The sequence below is a fragment of the Panthera leo genome, chromosome A1, assembly GCF_018350215.1.
Source record: "Panthera leo isolate Ple1 chromosome A1, P.leo_Ple1_pat1.1, whole genome shotgun sequence".
NCBI lineage: Eukaryota > Metazoa > Chordata > Mammalia > Carnivora > Felidae > Panthera > Panthera leo.
In genome coordinates this window covers 180,228,587-180,247,613 of record NC_056679.1, presented here as the reverse complement: position 1 = coordinate 180,247,613, position 19,027 = coordinate 180,228,587, and the positions used below count along the sequence as shown (strand labels likewise).

Here is a 19,027-nt window from a genome sequence, read left to right as displayed (position 1 = left end):
GGGGTAAGGTCCCTGAATTTTTATATGTTCATTTGTTTGTTTTAGGGCTCTCTCTAAATTATCTCAGTTTCTCTCTTTCTCTCTTTCTCCCTCCCTGTGTCCCTTTCTTTCCCCCTCTTTCCTCTCCCTTTACATTCATTTCTACCTCCCCTTTCCTTCTCCCTCTCTCCCCTCCCTCTCTCTCTCTAACTCTCTGTGGCACACTGCTGTGCTAGGCTAGGCTGTGCAAAGGTCTGATGCCGGAAAGGCCCAGGACCTGTGTTCCAAAACCCTGGCACAAGATCAGTGGTTTCTGCCAAATTCCAAGCTTGTGGTGAGACTTTTCAAGCCATCCCCTAGCAACTGCCTTCTGTTCTCTATCCCTTTGTGGCCCCCTCTCTCCCCACCCCTGCCATTCAAACTTCCCTAGACACTGACTTACAAAGAGGACTGGGAATCCCAGAGCTGCTATACTGGAGTAAATCCATCCACAGCACCCCCCCCCCCCCCCCCCAGACTGGAGGCTTCTCTTGGTCCTGGAATGTTAACTAGGTTTGCTGTGCCTGCTCCACTCCAGAGTCATGTGTGGAGGTCCCCCAAAGACTGGCCCTCTGTGCTAATTTCCACTCCTTCTCTCTCAGCACCCAAGGGCCAGGGTACCATAGTTACTCCCTCCTTTTATTTTCTTAGGTTTCTTTAGTGCATATAATCACAAGACTGGATTTTTTTTTAAGATCCACAAGCAAAACAAAATTCTAAGAGTATTAGAAAATAAAAGAGAATATAATCACAATGCTAGGGTGAAAGTCCTTGTATTTGCCTCCTTGAGAACTTGTGTGTGTTTGTCTAGGGCAGAGGTTGAGAAATAGCATTGCTGGGCCTCAGGGCCTGTGTGCTTTATATTTTAATAGGCATTGCAGAATAGTTCTCAAATAAGATTGTACTAGCAAATGCTCCTACCAGCAGCGATTAAAAGGACCCTTAAGCTACACCCTCTCCAATACTCAATATAATCTAACTACAGTACTTAATCAAGAATACATACGTGTTTTATTTTAGAAGATACTGCTAAAGTGACTTCAGAGTGTAAATTGGCTGCTCTGATGTCTGTTCCCTGCGGAGATATGCCTATTTTCCATGCCTTCACCAGCACTTGATGTTATCTGATATCTATATATTTTGCCACTCTAAAGGGTGAAAAGATGTCTACTTTAATCATTTTTCTCTACAATTGAGTTGTTTTGTTTTTTTTTTTTTCCTTTCCAGAAATGTTTAGATCAGGTTCCCGGTCAAAAAGAAAAGACTTCCGTAGTCATTAAGCACTTACAGTGGAGTTGGGCAGCCTTGGATTGGAAACCTGGCTGTACCACTTCGTGGTCTGTGACATGAGACAAGGCCTGTCAACCGCCTGATCCTCAGCTTTTGAATCTGTAAAATGGAGACAATAATTGCTTTCAGTGTTGTTGTAAGGCCTTAGCATAGCACCTGGCGCTTAGTAAGCCTTCATTAAATGCTGGTCAATGTGGCATCTGCCATATTCTTAGGGAAGTGCTCTTTGTGTGTTCCCATGTTCAGTGGCCCTTTTATGTGTAGATCAAGATGCTGTGAAGCAAGGGTGGGAGAGCAAGGAGTCTCTGTTAGCACTGGTCCCCGTCTAAGAACAGGGGAGGTTTTGGTCAAGCGACTGGGGCTGGAGATCCAAGATCTTTTCTCCCCATCAGGAAAATCCCAGGGGAGATTTTATTTTTGTCCACAGTCTCACTGAGCCAGCTGACTGGATGTCCAATTCTCTGCTTTTGGCTGGAATTCCTTTGACTCAGTATGGCCACTCTGTCTCCTGCTGATCAGAAGCCTGGCAGTTATGTATGTCTTTGAGAAGTAAAAATGGGACTAAAGAAAAATTAGCAATTAACAAATGCAGTCCTTTTGCCACAAGAACTCCTCCCAACCCTGGAGTCTGAAGGGAAAGAATCATTGTGAAAGATATCACCAAAAATAAACTCTTTGCAACAAATGGTACCAGAACACCATTGGATATCCATATAGAATAAAACCTTTGAGCACCACATACAAAAATTAATCTGAAATGGATCATATAGTAAAACTATAAAACTACTAAAAGAAAATATAAAAGAAACTCTTTGTAACCTTGAGACAGGCAGCGATTTCTTAGGCAGGACAGAAGAAACACAAATCATAAAAGAAAAAAAAACTTGCCAGGTTGGACTTTATCACTACCAAAGTTCTTTGGAAGATACTATTTAGAAAATGAAAAGGCATGCCACAGACATGGAGCAAATATGTACGAAGAGTTCATATCCAGGAGATGTAATGAACTCTGACATCTCAGTAATAAAATGACAACCAAGTTTTAAAGCAGGCCACATACTCTGACAGATACTTCACGAAGGAAAATATACGAATGGTCAGTAAATGCAGGAAAGTGCAAATTAAAACCACAGTGAGATATGAACACACCCCCAGCAGAATGACTGAACTTCGAGACTGACAATAGCAAATAGAGATGAGGAACTGAAATTCTCATAATATTGTCGGTGGGAAAACCAGTTTGTCAGTTTCTTAAAGGGGTAAACCTATACTTACTGTATGACCCAGCTCTACTCCTCAGTATACATCTGTTACGGTCTGAATTGTGTCCCCACCCACCCATCCAAATTCATATGCTGAAGCTCTGAACCTTGCTCATACCTCAGAATGTCACTGTAATGTAAAGATGGGGCCTTAAAAGAGATGAAGAAGTTAACATGAGGCCATCAAAATGTGCGTAGGTCCTAATCTGGTATGGCTGCTGTCCTTGTAAGAGGAGGAAATTTGGGCACAGAGAGACATCAGGGATGTGCACACAGAGGGAATACCACTTGAGGACATCAAGAAGGTGGTCATCTGCAAGCCAGAGAGAGAGGCATCAGAGGAAACCAAAGCTGTCCACATCTTGAATTTGGACTTTTAGCCTTCAGAACTGTGAGAAATAATTTCTGTTCGTTAAGCCACCCAGTCTGTGGTATTGTGCTGTGGCAACCCCAGCAAACTAATACAATAGCCAAGAGAAGTGAAAACCTGTATCTACATAGAATTGTAGGTGAATGTCTTTAAGAAGCTTTATTCATAATTGCTAAGAAATGGAAGTCATTCAAGTGTTCATCACCTGATGAATGGCTGTCTGAATTGTGATCTGTCCATCCTATTGGGAATGCTACTCTTCAATAAAAAGAAGTGAACAGGCACCAACATAGTTCAGGGACAAAAGAGCATACACTATCTGATTCCATGTATGTGAAATGTTAGAAAACTCAGATTCAGTCTGTAGTGACAGAAAGCTGATCAGTGGTGGGCTTGGGATGGGGACAGATTAAATAGGAAAGGGTACAAGAAACCTTTCGGGGTAATGGAATGTTCTGTATCTCAAGTGTGGTATGACTACACAGGGGAATACATGGGTCAAAACTCATGAAACTGTACAGTGATAAGAATGCATTTTCTTGTATGTCAATTAGACCTCACTAATTTTTTTGGTTTGTTTAAATGTGTCCTCGGTTGTGAAAAGGCTTGGAAGCCCTGCCCTGGGTGCATTTAAAGACAGGTGAGCAGCTCAGAGTGGTCTCTGGGCAGGTAACCAAAGCTCTTTGTCATCACAGGAGGTACGAGGAGACCAGCGAGAACGAAGCAGCAGAGGAGGAAGAGGAGGAGGGAGAGGAGGATGTTTTCGCTGAGAAAGCCTTGCCGCATAGGGATGAGTGCCCAGCATTAAAGGTAGGCAGAGCCAGGGAGGCAGGAAGGGCTGTCTTGGAGAAATAGCTCTCAGCGCTTGAGTCTAGGCATTCTGAAAATGCTCCTCCATCATCAGAGGACAGGCACTCAGGACAGGGTGACCTGCAGAAGGTTGCAGAGGAGTGTCCTGCCTGTATTTGGGGTCATCTCTGACAGTGAACCACAGGAGGCTGGCTCTCCCCTCATCTCTCCTGCCCTCCACAGCTCCCCTGTTTCTCTGGACTGACCTGAAGCTTGGCAGCCAGATGAGTCTGGGTTCAGATGCTGGCTCTGCTACCCTCTTGCTGTGTAGTCTTAGGCAGGTGCCTTCATCCCTCTCCAGCCTTCATTTGCTCATCTCTAAAATGGAGACCATAATACTGACCTTGCAGACCAGCTCTGAGGTTTCAGAAGAATGTATTTCTTCATTTGGATCTGCCCAAAGTACACTAGGAAAAAGGAGTCCAGTCAGTTTCCCCTCACCACCTCCTTCCCTGCTGCACTTAGGGTTACACACTATAACCAGCTTCACTCTTTTCCACCGGCAGGAAATAGAGCACCCCATGGTGTGCAGGCAGGGGTGGAGCTGCAAGTTGTGCACTGCACAAAGGTACCTGGCCAAGAGGGGCTGGAGAAGAACTTAGGGCTGCCTTCCAACGGCTCCCCACCAAGAGGCCATAATTTCTCCAGCCAAAGCAGGCACCTTTTTCAAAATTCTAGAAAGCACTGTTTTGGCTAACAGGACCCTGCATTTAGATGTTGTCGTTTGTCTTTTGCCAGTAACTATGAAAGGATGGTAGAAAACCTGAACGCTGAGTTTAAAATTGGAGATTTGCAGGTTGCCTCCAAAATTCCAGGAAAGCACTTGGCTGCAGCAGGGGAGGCCTTGGATGTGGCTTTGTCAAAATGTGGTTGGCATATAAGTCCTGAGGGTATGAAGTTGAGGACATCCATCCATATACTGCTCACGTGAGCTTGTTTGGGGACTGAATGTGCTCCAGCCCACAGGAGTCATGGAGGAATAGGGGCCAGCACTTGGGGCCTTGGACACTGTCCTCGCTGGCAGGGCCAGGGCCTAGGAAGCCCCCAACTATGTCTGTGGGCCAAAGTCCACATGACAGGAATGGGGAGTGGCTGGGGAGTCAGCCCCACGAGTCTTGGGCTGGGTGGCCTATACACTGTGGATACAAGTGGCCTCAAAGCTCTGACTTCTTCTTCAGGTGGACAAAGAGACCAACACAGAGACCCCGGCCCCATCTCCCACAGTGGTGCGGCCCAAGGACCGACGGGTGGGCACACCATCCCCAGGGCCGTTTCTTCGAGGGAGCACCATTATCCGCTCTAAGACCTTCTCCCCAGGACCCCAAAGCCAGTATGTGTGCCGGGTAAGCAAATGTGTGGTACTGCCCTCCTCCCAGAGTACCTGCTTCCCATAGAGTGGTGAGTGTTTTCAGCCTCACAGAGTTCTAGGTGCAAGTTCTGGTTACCCTCACTTTGTCAGGTATCCTCAGGCAAGTTAATGCCTCACCTCATGTGGAATTAATAGACTGACTTCAAAGGATTGTTTTAGGGACTGCATTAGAGAAAGTGTAGGAAAAGCTTGGTAACCAGTACATGGCCAATTTTTAATAATTCCAACCAACTTTTCCCTCCTTGTTTACATCCTGCCCTTCCCTTCTACACGACCGCTTGCTGAGGTCAGACTGACCCCTCACCATCCCTGAGCTGTCATTTCTTCCCCACTCCCATGGCGATCCAGTGTGCAGCCCGAGGTTGCAAAAAGGCAACATGCCCGTACCATTTAGTCACAAGTTTGGTTTTAATTGAACCTGTTGCCAACACTGAAAACTCAGGGAAGGCAATTAAAAATTAAATAAAAATGAAGACATTTAACATAAAATTCTAGTTTCTTTTGAAAAAAAACTGTCTGGCACCAAGGGCCACACATTGTCTCATGGCAACAGCTGGCTGGAGCTAAGCAGTGGGGCAGCTTCCCTTAAATGATTGGAGAAGAGCAGCTTTCAAGTTCCCTCTGGCCACCTGGCCCTCTTTACCTATTTTGGTTGCTAGCCTTCTCCTATAGGCTGCCCTGGAGTTCAGAAATCCTGCAGGAGGCTCTTTCCCTCACGTCTTTACCTGTCTATCTCATTAGTCTGCCCCTTGTAGGCCAGCCTCCGTCTTTCATCCTGTAAGTGAAGGGTTTGAGTGCTTACCACGTCTCAGGGGTTCCCAACCTTCCTCAGGGATGGCACAGATAAGACACATGCACACCTTACCTGAGTCCTGGGCTCAGTGGTATGTCAACATCCTTCTTTCCCCTCTGCACAGAGAACCAGCAAACAACTAGAAGCATAAGCAGAACCTTCCTTGTCTAGTGTTCCAGTAAGTCATCACAGAAGGAAAGGCCCATGGAACCCGCCTGCATCAACCTGTCAATTAACCATCTATGTTATTTGGGAAGGGGAGGGGATATTGAGGGGCATTTTCTTCTTCCTTTTCTTTTTTTTTTTAAGCTTATTTATTTATTTTGGGAGAGACAGAGTGTGAATGGAGGAGGGGCAGAGAAAGAAGGAGAATCCCAAGCAGGGTCCGCACTGTCAGCACAAAGCCTGATGTGGGGTTCGAACTCACGAAACTGTGAGATCGTGACCTGAGCTGAGATCAAGAGCCTGACACTTAACCGATTGAGCCATCCAGGTGCCCCGAGGGATATCTTTGATGTCTGATATTCAGTATCCAAAGCCAGAATTATATTGGAGAAGCTAATTTTTTCATAATATGGCAGTGTAACCAACTTACTAGCTACTTGCCAGTTATTCCCCACGTCCCTCCTAGAAATAACAGAAACCCCTCCCTTCTGTGTCAAGCCTCCAGCTAATCGTTTGAGCTTGTCAGCATCTGCCCATTGGCTGCCTATCTTGAGAAAGGTACAGAGTTTCCTGAAGTCACTGAATGTAAGTTTGATGTTAGGGAATTCCTGAGTCACAGCTGAAGAAGAGAAAAATCCCAACTCATGCTGCAAGTGTGAATAATTTGAAAGATTTAGAAAAGCCCTTAGGGTAGTGGAGAACACCCTCTGGTTTTGGCAAAATTGCTGTTTTTGTGACTGTGCCCTGTAATTCAAACCCAAAGTGAAGAATGTCACTTGACAGAAAAATCACACCAGAAGAAATGATTGATTCATTCTTTTTCATCAGAATTCGAACGCAGTTGTAATTTTGTCAAATGGAAGATAGAAGGTAATAACTCTTGTAAAGTGTTTCTCTTTTCCAACTAAAGTCTCAAACTTTTTTCCCCAGTACTTACTAGTAAGATTCTGGTCCCCTGTTTGGATGGACTCCCTTTCACCGGCCCTTTCTCAGGACTGGCATCTTCACATAACAAGGAGTTCTGATCCTATTTATTAAGCATCTATAACACACCTAGCACGACGGTGGGCCCTTCCCATATTTCATTATCTGGACCAGTTTCCAACCCAGCAAGGCTGCAAATTAAGAAATTCCTAGGCAGCATGCATCACATGCAACAGATGGGAAGGGCCTTTCATATGGCAACACCACAGTGGCATAAAGCAGAGAAGCAATTACCATTAATTTTTGTGGAAAACGTTTTTAGCCCTTCCAGACCTAAAAAATAACCTCTCTTAGGCTTTTCTGATGCCTTACGATGCATCCTGCTAAAAGATGCGCAGAATTAATGGAGATGCTCACAGACACAGTTCAAGGCTGTGGCAGCCTGATGCTGAGATGCTCGGTGTGGTCCTGGGGAAGGAGCTCAGAGGTGCCCCTGTCACATTCAGGGCTGCCTCCATGAGGGCTCACTGCAAAAGAAACACTAGGTGTTGTTTTATCTTTTTGCCTTTTTCACGAAAGTAAAAATCCTCCTTCACATGTCTTTCAACTAGTGAAAACAGGCACCAATGTAGGTCTTTTGTAAAAGCAAAGTGGCATAACATGCACTTTCAAAAAGCACGGATGCCAGTATTTTTCCTTTTTGCTTTCTGACTGTCCCACTTCAGCCGCAGGTTGTCTCTTTCTTGTAAAATTTTACTGAAGGCTGCAAAAAGAGGCCAGTGGTACAACATCCTGAATTTTTCCCTATCACTTCCCTGAAAACCCTGATGGCATGAGGTCTGGTGACAACTTAACCCTCTGTTTTGAACCCACAAAATGAATATCACCACACTCCCCACAGGAAATACCGGGGTCTGTGCCCCAGCCTGCCCCCAGTACACAGCCAGCTCCATGTTTTCCAGTCTGGGACTCTGGCACTCTACTTCCTACCATCAAGTCCTGTGCCAATCAGGGTTCTTAATGGCAAACAGTGGAAACACACTGTGAGCAGTATATGCAGGAAAGAATTTCCTGGAAAAGAAACTGAGGCGCTCACATATTCATTGGAAGGTTGTAGAACCAGCCTCAGAAATCAGGCAGGAAGAGGGGCAGGCCAGACCACAGCTAAAATCATCCCACAAAACTAGTCTAGTGAGGATAATACCAGTGCTGCTGCCAGACGTGGCCCAGCTGGTCCCACTCCTGCCACAGGGTTCAATATCGATCCCTCCCCCTGAGAGTCCTGACCCTATAGGAGGCCAGGGAAGCTGTGGTTGCTGCTGCGGGCACCACTGCTCACCAGGAATGGCTTCTCCCTGAGATACTCCCAGAAAGGGCACGCTCATTGAACAAAAGCAAGTGGTCTGGTGAAATCTGAGAGGCACCGTAACAGCATTGGGTCCAGCTAGCCAGATTATGATTCAAAGCCTGGGCAGTTGCATGCAATGGACAGAGCCTAGTCCCATGCCTGCTTCTAGCTGCAAGTAAGACCGGGAAAGCAAGACTCTGGCGCTTCCAGCTTCCTTAGTGGAAGGTGGGCTTTGTCTCCCACTGTGAGTCAGAAGGTGGGGACTTCCCCACCCATGGAATGGAGTTGCAAATGCTAATAAGCACCATTTCCTTACAAAACAAACATTTCCTGTGTCATCTAATCTCAGCAACAACTCTACAGGGCAAATCATGTTTACCCCATTTCACAGATGCAGAAACTGAGACTCAGAAAGTCAGAGTACTGTCCTCTGGGTCACACAGCTTATTAGGTACAAATCCAGGGGTCTGACCCTAGAGCCCACAGCCCTTCTGTTACTCAGAGCTACCTCCCAAAGGACTTCCCTTGCCCTCTCCCAGGGTACATAGGAATAGTTTACTTTGCTGGCCTGATGCCACACTTCTGCACACCAAGTGTCCTCTCCTGGGTATCTCCCTTCTTTGGTCATCAGCACAGCCTGTGTCATTTGGTTAGTTGCCCTGGATTGGTCCCCTGCTGAACTTGAAGTCCATGAGCATAGGGACAATGTGTTCCACTCCCTGCAGTTCTCCACCACCCCTGTGTATTTGACACTTGCACAATAACCAGCAGTGTTGTCACATGTGTTGGTTGGCTCATCCTGACCTGATGAAAACAGGCCTTCCAAAATTCTCATTCCTGAACTAGCTGCCCAGAACTGTCAATTATTTCACCTCTTTGTTCCTAGTGTCCCTAACCATTACATGGAAATAATAAAGCAACAGTATTCTCTGCCATGTCTGAGCGTAAATGCAACCAAACATCTTCACATAAGGAAAAATTAAGTCTAAGGACCTAATGTAGTTTTCATCACTCTTTTCTAACATCATCTTTAGTCCCAGAACAACTATGACATAAGGATCAGTTGTCCTGATCAGTGTTTCTAGTTGGTATCACACACATTCCATGAGTGCCACCATTGGCCTGGAGCAGTGTGGGCCAAAGCCCCCTCCTGGTATGAAATCCAGCTAGTCCGTTTGTACAAATCCACCCCAGCCAAGATGGCCCACCCCTCCTTCTCTAGATCCTTTTTATCTCTGAGCCCTCCGTGCATCCTGGGGGCCAGGAGGGGACCCAGCCTTAGAGTCAGATTGACTGAAACTTGAACTCTTGTTCTGATGCTCCCCAGCCATGTGGTTTGTAAAAGTGTCTTAATCTTCCTGGGCCTCAATTCCCTCCATTGGGATTGTTTGAGGATTAAATATAACTGTCCATAAAGCACATGGCATGTATTGTTACTGTTACTCTGTTTCTGATTCTGTAAAGACTGCCTCCTGCAGTAGCTTTTGTCAGTTACATCCCTGGGGTTGCCCGTGTCCGTGTGCGTCTGCACTGCAGGACTATTAATATCATTATCACTAGTACTTATCTGTAACAACAAAAGCAACGACACAAACACTCGGGAGAGGCCTGAGAAGTGAGCAGACAGCTGCCTGCCAGAACAAACAGGCTCTGCGGCATCTGCCTGTGGCCATCCCACCACCTCGGAAATGTGACTTGAGAAAGAAGCCTGTGCCCTGCACATCCTGGGCTGGGCTGCCCTTCCAGCCTCCCTCTCCAGTCCTCCGCTGTCTGGGGCACTCTCAGTAGAAAAGCGTCCTTCCTGATCTCTGGCCATGGAGGGGGAGTGTTAGCCCTCTGGGGAGAGTCCAGATAACTGAGTGATTGAAGGGAATCTGAGGAGGGCAGGAGCTCACAGAGCCAGTCTGCCCGGTCTTATCTCATATTTCATATTTCTCATGTATCTTGACAGCCGCTCCATTTGAGCCATCAAGGTGGGCTCTACAGGTGACAGGGAACAGTGGATGCGAACAGGCCTTGGTGTCGTAGGTCCGGGGGGCATGAGATGTTGGCGTCACACTGTCTGGTGTCAGTCCCACTGTGCTGCCAACCACACGGGAACCCCAACACCCTTCTGGCCCCAGCGTGCCTTCCAGATGTACTCTGGCCCCAATTAACTTCCCAGGACTTTTTTCCTGCAGCTGAACCGAAGTGACAGTGACAGCTCCACGCTGTCCAAGAAGCCACCTTTTGTTCGAAACTCCCTGGAGCGGCGTAGTGTCCGGATGAAGAGGGTAAGACAGTCACCTCAAAGCCGTTTGTGCACCTGCTCCGCCATCATTCCCACCCCTCACGAGCACAACCCCCATGTCTGACCATTTCTTCTCAGCCACCGGTTTGAACAATGTTGCTTTTGCAAGCCTAATGGTGTTTACCAACTGTAAAACCTGTGTAGGCACTGGGGAAGGTTCCAAACTGTAAATGTAACATTATTATGATGACAGATAGGTAAGATTCAGAGTATGGTACTTGGCCTTATCTTCCAGGGTAGAAATCAAAGTCACTAAAGAACTAACCAACTCAAAATCTCACAGTCACTGATGGAAGCCTGCCCCTTGCTGCACTCTGCTCAGCGTGACATCCAGCTGACTGAGCAAAGGTTCTGACAGCCCTCCCTGCTGGCAGAGAAGCCAGACACCTCCAAGCAGCAACCTGGAGCGGGGAGGTGCAAATGGGTTTCTCTCGGTCCGGCTGGAAGAGCACTAGGGAGAGGCCACGAGCTGCCTTTGCAGAGAAGGTCCCACCTTGCCTGATGGAGGCTTGGCTCAGGGATGGGGACCGAGTGGTGTTAGGCAAAGGACTGGCTCCTGGTATGGACTTTGTTACCAGTCAGAGCTGTAGGGGATGCAGACAGCCCTTCCCACTCTGGGCTTTCAGCACAGACTCTACAGCAGCTCTGGTGAGTTTGCAGAACCAGAAGAAGCAGGAGTTAGAATGTCAGAAAGACAAGCAGAGGGTGCAAAGCGAAAAGAACATGCAGGGAGAGAGAGTACCAGCAGCACCAAGCACAGGAAGTTCCTGTGGACCTGCTGCAGACAGAGGAGTCAGGAATAGGACCTTTGTCTATCATCACCGCCCCCCAAGGCTCCAGAAAGAACTAGAGAGCACAGGAGAAAGAAGGCCACAGGGAAGGGCAAAAGTGTTGGCGGCAGGGGCCTGTGGACATGGCTTCAGGTGACAGGGATGACCCACCACCCACCTGGGGCCCCCCTCCTCCAGCCCTGTCTGGTGCTGCAGGGTCTCTGGAGCACCAAGAGTCCTCTAAGGAGGTTCCTGGCAGTGCACATTTCCCAGGCCACACTCCCAGACAGTCTCATTCGGTAGCTGGGGTGGGGTCCTGGAAACTGCATTTTGATAAGGCAGGTGTTCCATGATCCACACCTGGAGAAAGGCCTCCATGGAAGCTCCTACCTGCTCCCTCTGTGGTTCCTACAACTCTGTATCAAGACAGTCCTGCACAATTTCCCCCTCTTCACCTCTTTTTCCCTTAGCCAGTGGGAAGACTTCCTGACAGAACCTTTGCTGGATCTGAGCCCACATTTCCTTCAGATCCTAACTCTGTTCTGAGAGGCAGGAGAGTCCTGAGGCTGGGCCAGGGCCCTTGGGTCCTGCAATCCTTCTTCCCCTTGCTGCCTGAGCTCTGTCTCTCTCTGCTTCAGCCTGTCCAGGCAGGTTTCCAAGGCTGGACATCATTCAGAACAAAGCAAAAGAGCCTCATGAGTTACTCTGAGAACTTGAGTCACACAGATCACTCAACTGAATTTCCTGACCCTGCTCCTTTATGAGCACACACTAGATGATGGTCTCCCTCAAAGGGTATTGTAGAACTTGAACTTGTGCACTGAGCTGTTTCACGGTCCCAAAAGTATGCTTGCCAGCCTTAACTGAGGATGGCTCAGCTCTGGCAGTAATGTCTTATGTGCCATCTCTCAGATCAATCTGTTAGTCATTATGTTTGCTTTCTGTTGCATAACACATCGCAGCAAACTTAGCAGCCTAAAACGATACAAATTCAGGATCTCATAGTTTCCACAGGTCAGGAATTCAGGCACAGATAGCCGGATTCTCTGCTCAGCATCTCATCAGGCTAAAATCTAGGTGTTGGCTGACTACATCCTCATCTGGAGTTTGAGTAGGGAAAGATTCACTTCCAGGCTCCCCCGGGACGTTGGCAGAATCCCTTGTCTTTTCTTGCTAGATGCAGGAAATGGATGAAAAAGTCATCCTCACGTCCTTGCCATGTGACCCTTTTCACAACACACATTGCTTCTTCAAGGCCGGCAGGAGATCTCTTTCCAGAAAGGGCCCAGTTCGCCTCAGTGGATGAGGTCAGGCCCACCAGGAAAGTCACCCCTTAATCATGGGAGTGCTATCCCATGGTATTCACAGGTGCCCCCAGCCCTGAACTGAAGAGGGGGCATTATACAGGGAGGGCGTGCCTGGGGTAGGGCGTGGTGTTGGTGGTGGGAACCTTGGGGCTGGCTTAGAATTCTGCCTCCCTCAGTCAGCCATTTTTAAATCATTATTGTTTTGTGATAAGAGAAGGAGAAGAAACGGTTGTATTACTGGGGATCTCGTCCATACAGATAACTGTATCTGTATGGGTATAAGAAGAACTCAGCTCAAATTTAGCTGGAGAGTGCAAAGGAGAATTCACTGGCTCATTAGTGGAAAACCCCAGGATGCTGGACCTGCAAGCATGAATTGATCCTTTGTTGAGACAGTGTCCTCAAGCCCCAGTCCCCCTCCCATGGCACTGCTCCCCCCAGATAGCTTAATTCTTTTTTTTAATGTTTATTTATGATTTTTGAAAGACAGTGCAAGGGGAGAAAAGGCGGAGAGAGAGGGGGACAGAGTATCCGAAGCGGGCTCTGTGCTGACTGCAGCGAGTTCGACGTGGAGCTCGAACTCACAAACCACGAGATCATGACCTGAGCTGAAGTCAGACACTCAAACAACTGAGCCACCTAGGCACCCCTAGCTTAATTCTTAAAAAGGGTCACACCGTATGGTAGGAAAGATGGCCACGATCAGTTCCAGGTTGATATCTTGTTGGCTTAACAAACTGTGTGTAAAGGATGCTCTTTTTTTCCATGGCTTTTTTTTTTTTTTTTTTTTTTTTTTTTTAAGCAAAAGTTCTGGTACTGGAGGTTATTGGCTAGGCTTAGATAACATACTCACCCCTGAAACAGTCACTGAGGTTCTCACTGCCAAGTTTCGGGTCACATTCCTGTCCCTGGAGTCCCATATGAACCACCATGTAGGTTGAATGTGAAGTAGGAGTGGATCCCCAAGGGAAGATGAGGGCACTGTTACTGCAAGGGGAAGCAAGTGCTGGACAAGCAGAACCAACACTCATCCGTTACGGGAACATAAAGTTGAGAAGACCTAATGTCTACCCTCAAGGGAGCTCAGACCTACACTGAGGAAGAAACAACTTCAGAGCAGGATAATGACAAGAATCCAGGAGCCAAGTGTGAATTGGGGCCCTGAGAGCAGGGCAATCGGGCAGTGTGGAGGGTGAGCAGGTGGTTCTGGAGCCACCTGCCTGGGGAAGAATCTCAGCTCTACCTCCCAGCGCCATGCCTGGGACATACAGGTGCTCAACAGATAAGCTGTGGGAGTGGGAGAAATCGACAGGCTCTGGGAGAGGGCGAGCCCCATTTTTGAAGGAGTGGAAGCCTGCGGTTGAACACAAAAGGGTATTTGAGGGTCAGGGGAGCAGTTTGTAGGGGCTCACTGAACCCAGCCCTCTAATAACCAGTCAGAGCTATGCCTACCCCTGCAGCCTTCATCCGTCAAATCCTTGCGAGCTGAGCGCCTGATCCGCACATCACTGGACCTTGAGCTAGACCTGCAGGCGACCAGGACCTGGCACAGCCAGCTGACTCAGGAGATCTCAGTGCTGAAGGAGCTCAAGGAGCAGCTTGAACAAGCCAAGAGCCATGGGGAGAAGGAGTTGCCACAGTGGTTGCGTGAGGACGAGCGCTTCCGTCTGCTGCTGAGGATGCTGGAAAAGCGGGTAAGGGCTGTGCAAGAGGCAAGGGAGATGGCTCCCTCTGCCCTGGGGACCATCTGCTGCTGCAGGGGAGGGAGACCAGAGCTTTGAATAGCTCCTACAATCCTGTGACCCACTGAGAGTTTTCCCAGGGCCCCCCATGTCCATCAGCAAAGGGACCAAGGAATCCCTTTGCCCAGTAAACTTTATTAACTCTTGACCTGGGTACCAGACCCTTTTGCTGTATTTCCCTGTTTATGTGTGCAAGGCCTTATTATTCACATGTATATTCATCAAACATCGGGTATCTAATCTGCGCTGGGACACACACTTTAATAGAGTAAATACAAAATGCTGACCTGCCCCAGTGTGTGCCCAGTGTGGTCCCACAGAGTGGGTATCTCCAAAGATACAAGTTTGCATGTGGAAGAAGTCCCTCATAGCATGAGAACTCCCCATGGCCACTGCTCTGGGTCACCACCTAGAGGGGAGGAGGGCAGGGGAAATGCCAGTAGAGAAAGGGCACCGGCATCTAGATGCTGTCTCTCAGCAACACAGGAGGACTTTCCAGTTCAGAGAGCTCCAAAGCAGCAGTGGCTTAGGGTCTTTTATAACCCTGGGCTTTATCTTATCAATGGCTAGCAGAGGGTACAGCTTCATGGGGTATGTAGAGCTGGCAGTTTCTAAATGGCTAAAAAAAATCTGAGCTACATTTAAAGCAGTTGGTGGGGGTGGCTCAGCCAGTTAAGCATCTGTTGATTTCAGCTCAGGGTTGTGGGCTCGAGCCTTGTGTTGAGCTCTGTGCTGGGTGTGAAGCCTGCTTGGAATTCTCTCTCCCTCTTCCTCTGCCCTTCCCTGGCACATGTGTGCTCTCTCTCTCTCTCTCTCTCTCTCTCTCTCTCTCTCTTTCTCTCTGTCTCTGTCTCTTTCTCTCTTTCAAATAAATAAACAAATAAATAAAGCAATTGGATGCGTAAAACTTGACTTTGACACCAGTGGGCTCGTAAGCTGACAGGTCCCAGCCTGTCATGAAGAAGTAACAACATATGGTCAATACACAGAGTCCATTTTCAACTCATTTATATACTATCTGCCACTCCTGGATACAGTGGAGACAGTAGACTCCATCTACTGTCACCCATGGCAGGAATGACCTTTGCTAGTTTTCTCTGCTCACAGCCAAACCGTGCAAAAAGCACCTTACAGAGGATACTTGCCTGGATTGTTGGGAGAGCCATTAGCTGAAGCCCCAGCTCTTAATACAGGTGATAATGCCTTAGAGTAGGAAAGTGGTGGTGAGCTTCTAAAGTCTGGACTGGCCTGAGGACTTCAAATTGACTCTGGTAATTTCAGAAGTTCCGGAAACATTGGGGCACCTGGGTGGCTCAGTCGGTTAAGCATCCAACTTCGGCTCAAGTCATAATCTCATGGTCCATGTGTTCAAGCCCCACATCTGGCTCTGTGCTGACAGCTTGAAGCCTGGAGCCTGCTTCAGATTCTCTCTCTCTCTCTCTCTCTCTCTCTCTCTCTCTCTCTCTGCCTCTCCCCCACTTGTGCTCTTTCTCTCTCTCTCTCTCAAAAGTAAACATTAAAAAAATTTTTTTGAGTTCCAGAAATGTTTATTTCTAATTTACCACTTATACCCTGTATACTTATAATAGGGTTATAATAAGAGCGTTACAGGAAAATATAAAGTTAGAGAACATTTTAAAGGAGAGAAGGAAATAAACATATCCCTAACTTAATTGTAGTGGTCTATTACATTTATCTTTGAGGTTCCTGGTTGGCAAGGCAAAAAAAAAAAAAAAAAAAAAAAGAAGAAGAAGAAGAAGAAGAAGAAAACAAGTACATATGTGCCCTGTGTGCCCTGCCTTAAGAAAATACCAGTTAAGAAAACTTGGCCTTTCAATAGCAAAAGAATAGTACATCCATGACTGACTGATAATGACCTTCTACTAAAGAAACATTTAGATGATGGCTTCATTGACCAAAATTCCATCATCAAGCAGTGTTTTCAAGTATGTGGTACATGGATACTTCAGGGCTCTTTGTGGTTTGTTCTCAAAAGTGCTTCTGTAGGTTTGCCTTAGGAAGAAGGGGTGCAATGTTCCCAAAGCCCTTGGGCACAGCTGCATGATTGGAATTGTGTTTCCACCACTTCTTAGGTGTTTGACATTAAAGAAATGTCTTAACATGCCCGAACCTCAGTTTCCTCATCTGTAACGTAGAAGTAAGTATCATAGTTACCTTTCTAGGTGACCCTGAGGATTAGAAAGGTAGCACACATTTCACTAGGCAGCACACATCTCCAGACCACACGGGTATTCAGCTCCCTGGCCCCCAAAACCTGTCCACCCTGGCAGATGGTGGGATCACTTCTCACCTTTGTGAGCAGAGGTTCCTGGTGGAACAGAAATAGTGAGTGTGTCTGTTCTGCGATCCTCAGACCTCTTGACTATAGTAGACCCCTCATTTGTGCTAGAAAGTGTTCTCTGGCTGACCCCTTTCTAGAGGCCCTAAGGACCCTGTGCCACCTCACAGCCCTGCTTGCTTTGCCCTACAGATGGACCGAGCGGAGCACAAGGGTGAGCTTCAGACAGACAAGATGATGCGGGCAGCTGCCAAGGATGTGCACAGGCTTCGGGGCCAGAGCTGTAAGGAGCCCCCGGAAGTGCAGTCTTTCAGGTATGCAGGTGGGCCCCACCCTTTCACACCCAGCCTACCTGGCCTCCGTCTCACTGGCTGCTGTCCCGAGCCCCCTCCGCTGGCAGAGCACCGGCTCTCCCTGTGACAGATGCACATGCTCTGCCGAGCCATCCCTGGCACTCTGTGGGCTCCACAGTGCTTTCCCTCAGCTGTCTTTATCAGTCCCCACACAACTCGAGCTAATTTGTTAGCTCCTCTTGTTTAATGAATGAGCCACCTGCTCTGGCCTTTCCTCTTAGCATTTCCATCACCAGTCATTATGGAGGATTGGCTGAAATGATACATAAGCCTGGGGTGACGGATGCTCGCCTGGCCTCCCTGGTTCTGCCTGCTGCCTGCCAGGGTCTCAGGGAGGCATCTTCTTGCCTGGATCCAGCCAGATCACGGGAGGGCCCCAAATGCCACTTGGCCGGGACCTCCCATTCACAGAGGGCCTTGCGTTTAGACTCATGATATCTCTCAGGTAAGGCACTCATGGTTGTGTATGTGCTGCTAAAAAAAAAAAAAAAAAAAAAGCCTTTCTGGAGTAGAAACATTTTAAATATACTGTCATTTGCGTAATTGTATTTGGACATCTCTTACTTTGTAAGCAACTGGGAATCTAAGACAAACAACACTACAAGTGACCCGGGGGCCCTTTTAAACTCAGAAAGGCCCATGACTTGAACTGAAGGTGGCTGGTCCTGCCAATGTCCCTCAATGAGAGGTTCCCAACCAGGGATGATGTGGGCACCACAGGGACCTTTGGTAACATCTGGGGACATTTTGGTTGTCACAACTGGAAGGGGGTGGGGGAAGCTGATGCTGACACACGGTGCTAGGGATGCTGTTAAACATCCTGCAGCACACAAGGCAGCCCTACAACAAAGAATGATCCTGACCATAATATGTCTAAAGGGCTGGCCTCTTTTGCAGGGAGAAGATGGCATTTTTTACCCAGCCTCGGATGAATATCCCGACCCTCTCTGCAGACGATGTCTAATCGCCAGAAAAGTATTTCCTTTGTTCCACTGACCACGCTGTGAACATAGACTGTGGCTAAAGTTATTTATGTGGTGTTATATGAAGGTACTGGGTCACAAGCCCTCTAGCGCTCTTGTCGGTGTGAAGACGAACAGATTTTTTTTTTTTTTTTTTAGTTTGGGTTCTATTAAAAAAAAAAAAGCAACAACAACAAAAAACCAGCATTAAAATGACAAGATTGTATAGTTTGTATATTTAGGAATGTATTTTTGAGAAAGAAAATTTAAATGAACTACAGCAGTGTTAAGTTGCTGCTCTTCTTAAAATATAATTGTTTAGAATTTTTTTTCCTTTTTTTGTACAGCTCTACCTTCTAGAGGTTTCACTGCAATAAGAAGTAATGTTTCAGGGACGGTAATCCTAAAAGGACGTCCTGTAGGTGTCACAGCACAGCTGACCTTTCCTACTTAACATATTTTGTACAATATTAAAAAAAAAAAAAAGCCAGGAACCATTGGGGGAATTCTGAGGTGCATTTGCAAGTCTTTATGAGCTGTGATGTGTTTTGATGTGGCCGCCTGACATGGAGCAGGCAGCGAGGAGCTGGCTGGCCACACGCCTGCCCCCGCCAGTCTCAGACGCCCGGTGAAACCACTGAAGTGAGTGAGGGAGGGCTATGGAAAGCTCCTTTCAGTTTTATCTCCATCAATAAAGTGGCCTTTCTGAACGAATTTTCTCTCTCTCTCTTTTCTCCCCCTCCCCTCACTGCATCTGTGTTTCCCTAATTTTTGACCTGCCCCTTCCTAACCATTTCCTCCCTGCCCATCCCCCTGTGCAGGAGACGGTTTTTCTTGGTTTTTCTTTTGCCAGAACCACCACTCATTCTATCATTAGATTAAAAGGGCTGCTCAGCCAGGGCTGTTGCAGATAATG

The 19,027-nt window shown here is 47.5% G+C and overlaps 1 protein-coding gene across 2 annotated transcripts in view; it reads left to right on the top strand.

The window, feature by feature from the left end:
• The window catches only part of WWC1 (WW and C2 domain containing 1), a 155,180-nt gene extending 136,355 nt beyond the window's left edge, over window positions 1-18,825 (top strand). The window contains exons 18-23 of one of the 2 annotated variants that reach the window (XM_042947325.1): window positions 3,636-3,750; window positions 4,968-5,132; window positions 10,569-10,661; window positions 14,216-14,449; window positions 16,989-17,110; window positions 18,047-18,825. In XM_042947325.1, coding sequence (XP_042803259.1) covers window positions 3,636-3,750; window positions 4,968-5,132; window positions 10,569-10,661; window positions 14,216-14,449; window positions 16,989-17,110; window positions 18,047-18,113 — 796 coding nt within the window. In that variant the 3' untranslated portion in view covers window positions 18,114-18,825. Of the gene's footprint in view, window positions 1-3,635; window positions 3,751-4,967; window positions 5,133-10,568; window positions 10,662-14,215; window positions 14,450-16,988; window positions 17,111-17,370; window positions 17,640-18,046 lie in introns of those variants that run through there. The other variant, XM_042947315.1, reaches the window with a different exon arrangement.
• The last annotated feature ends 202 nt before the right edge of the window (window positions 18,826-19,027 follow it).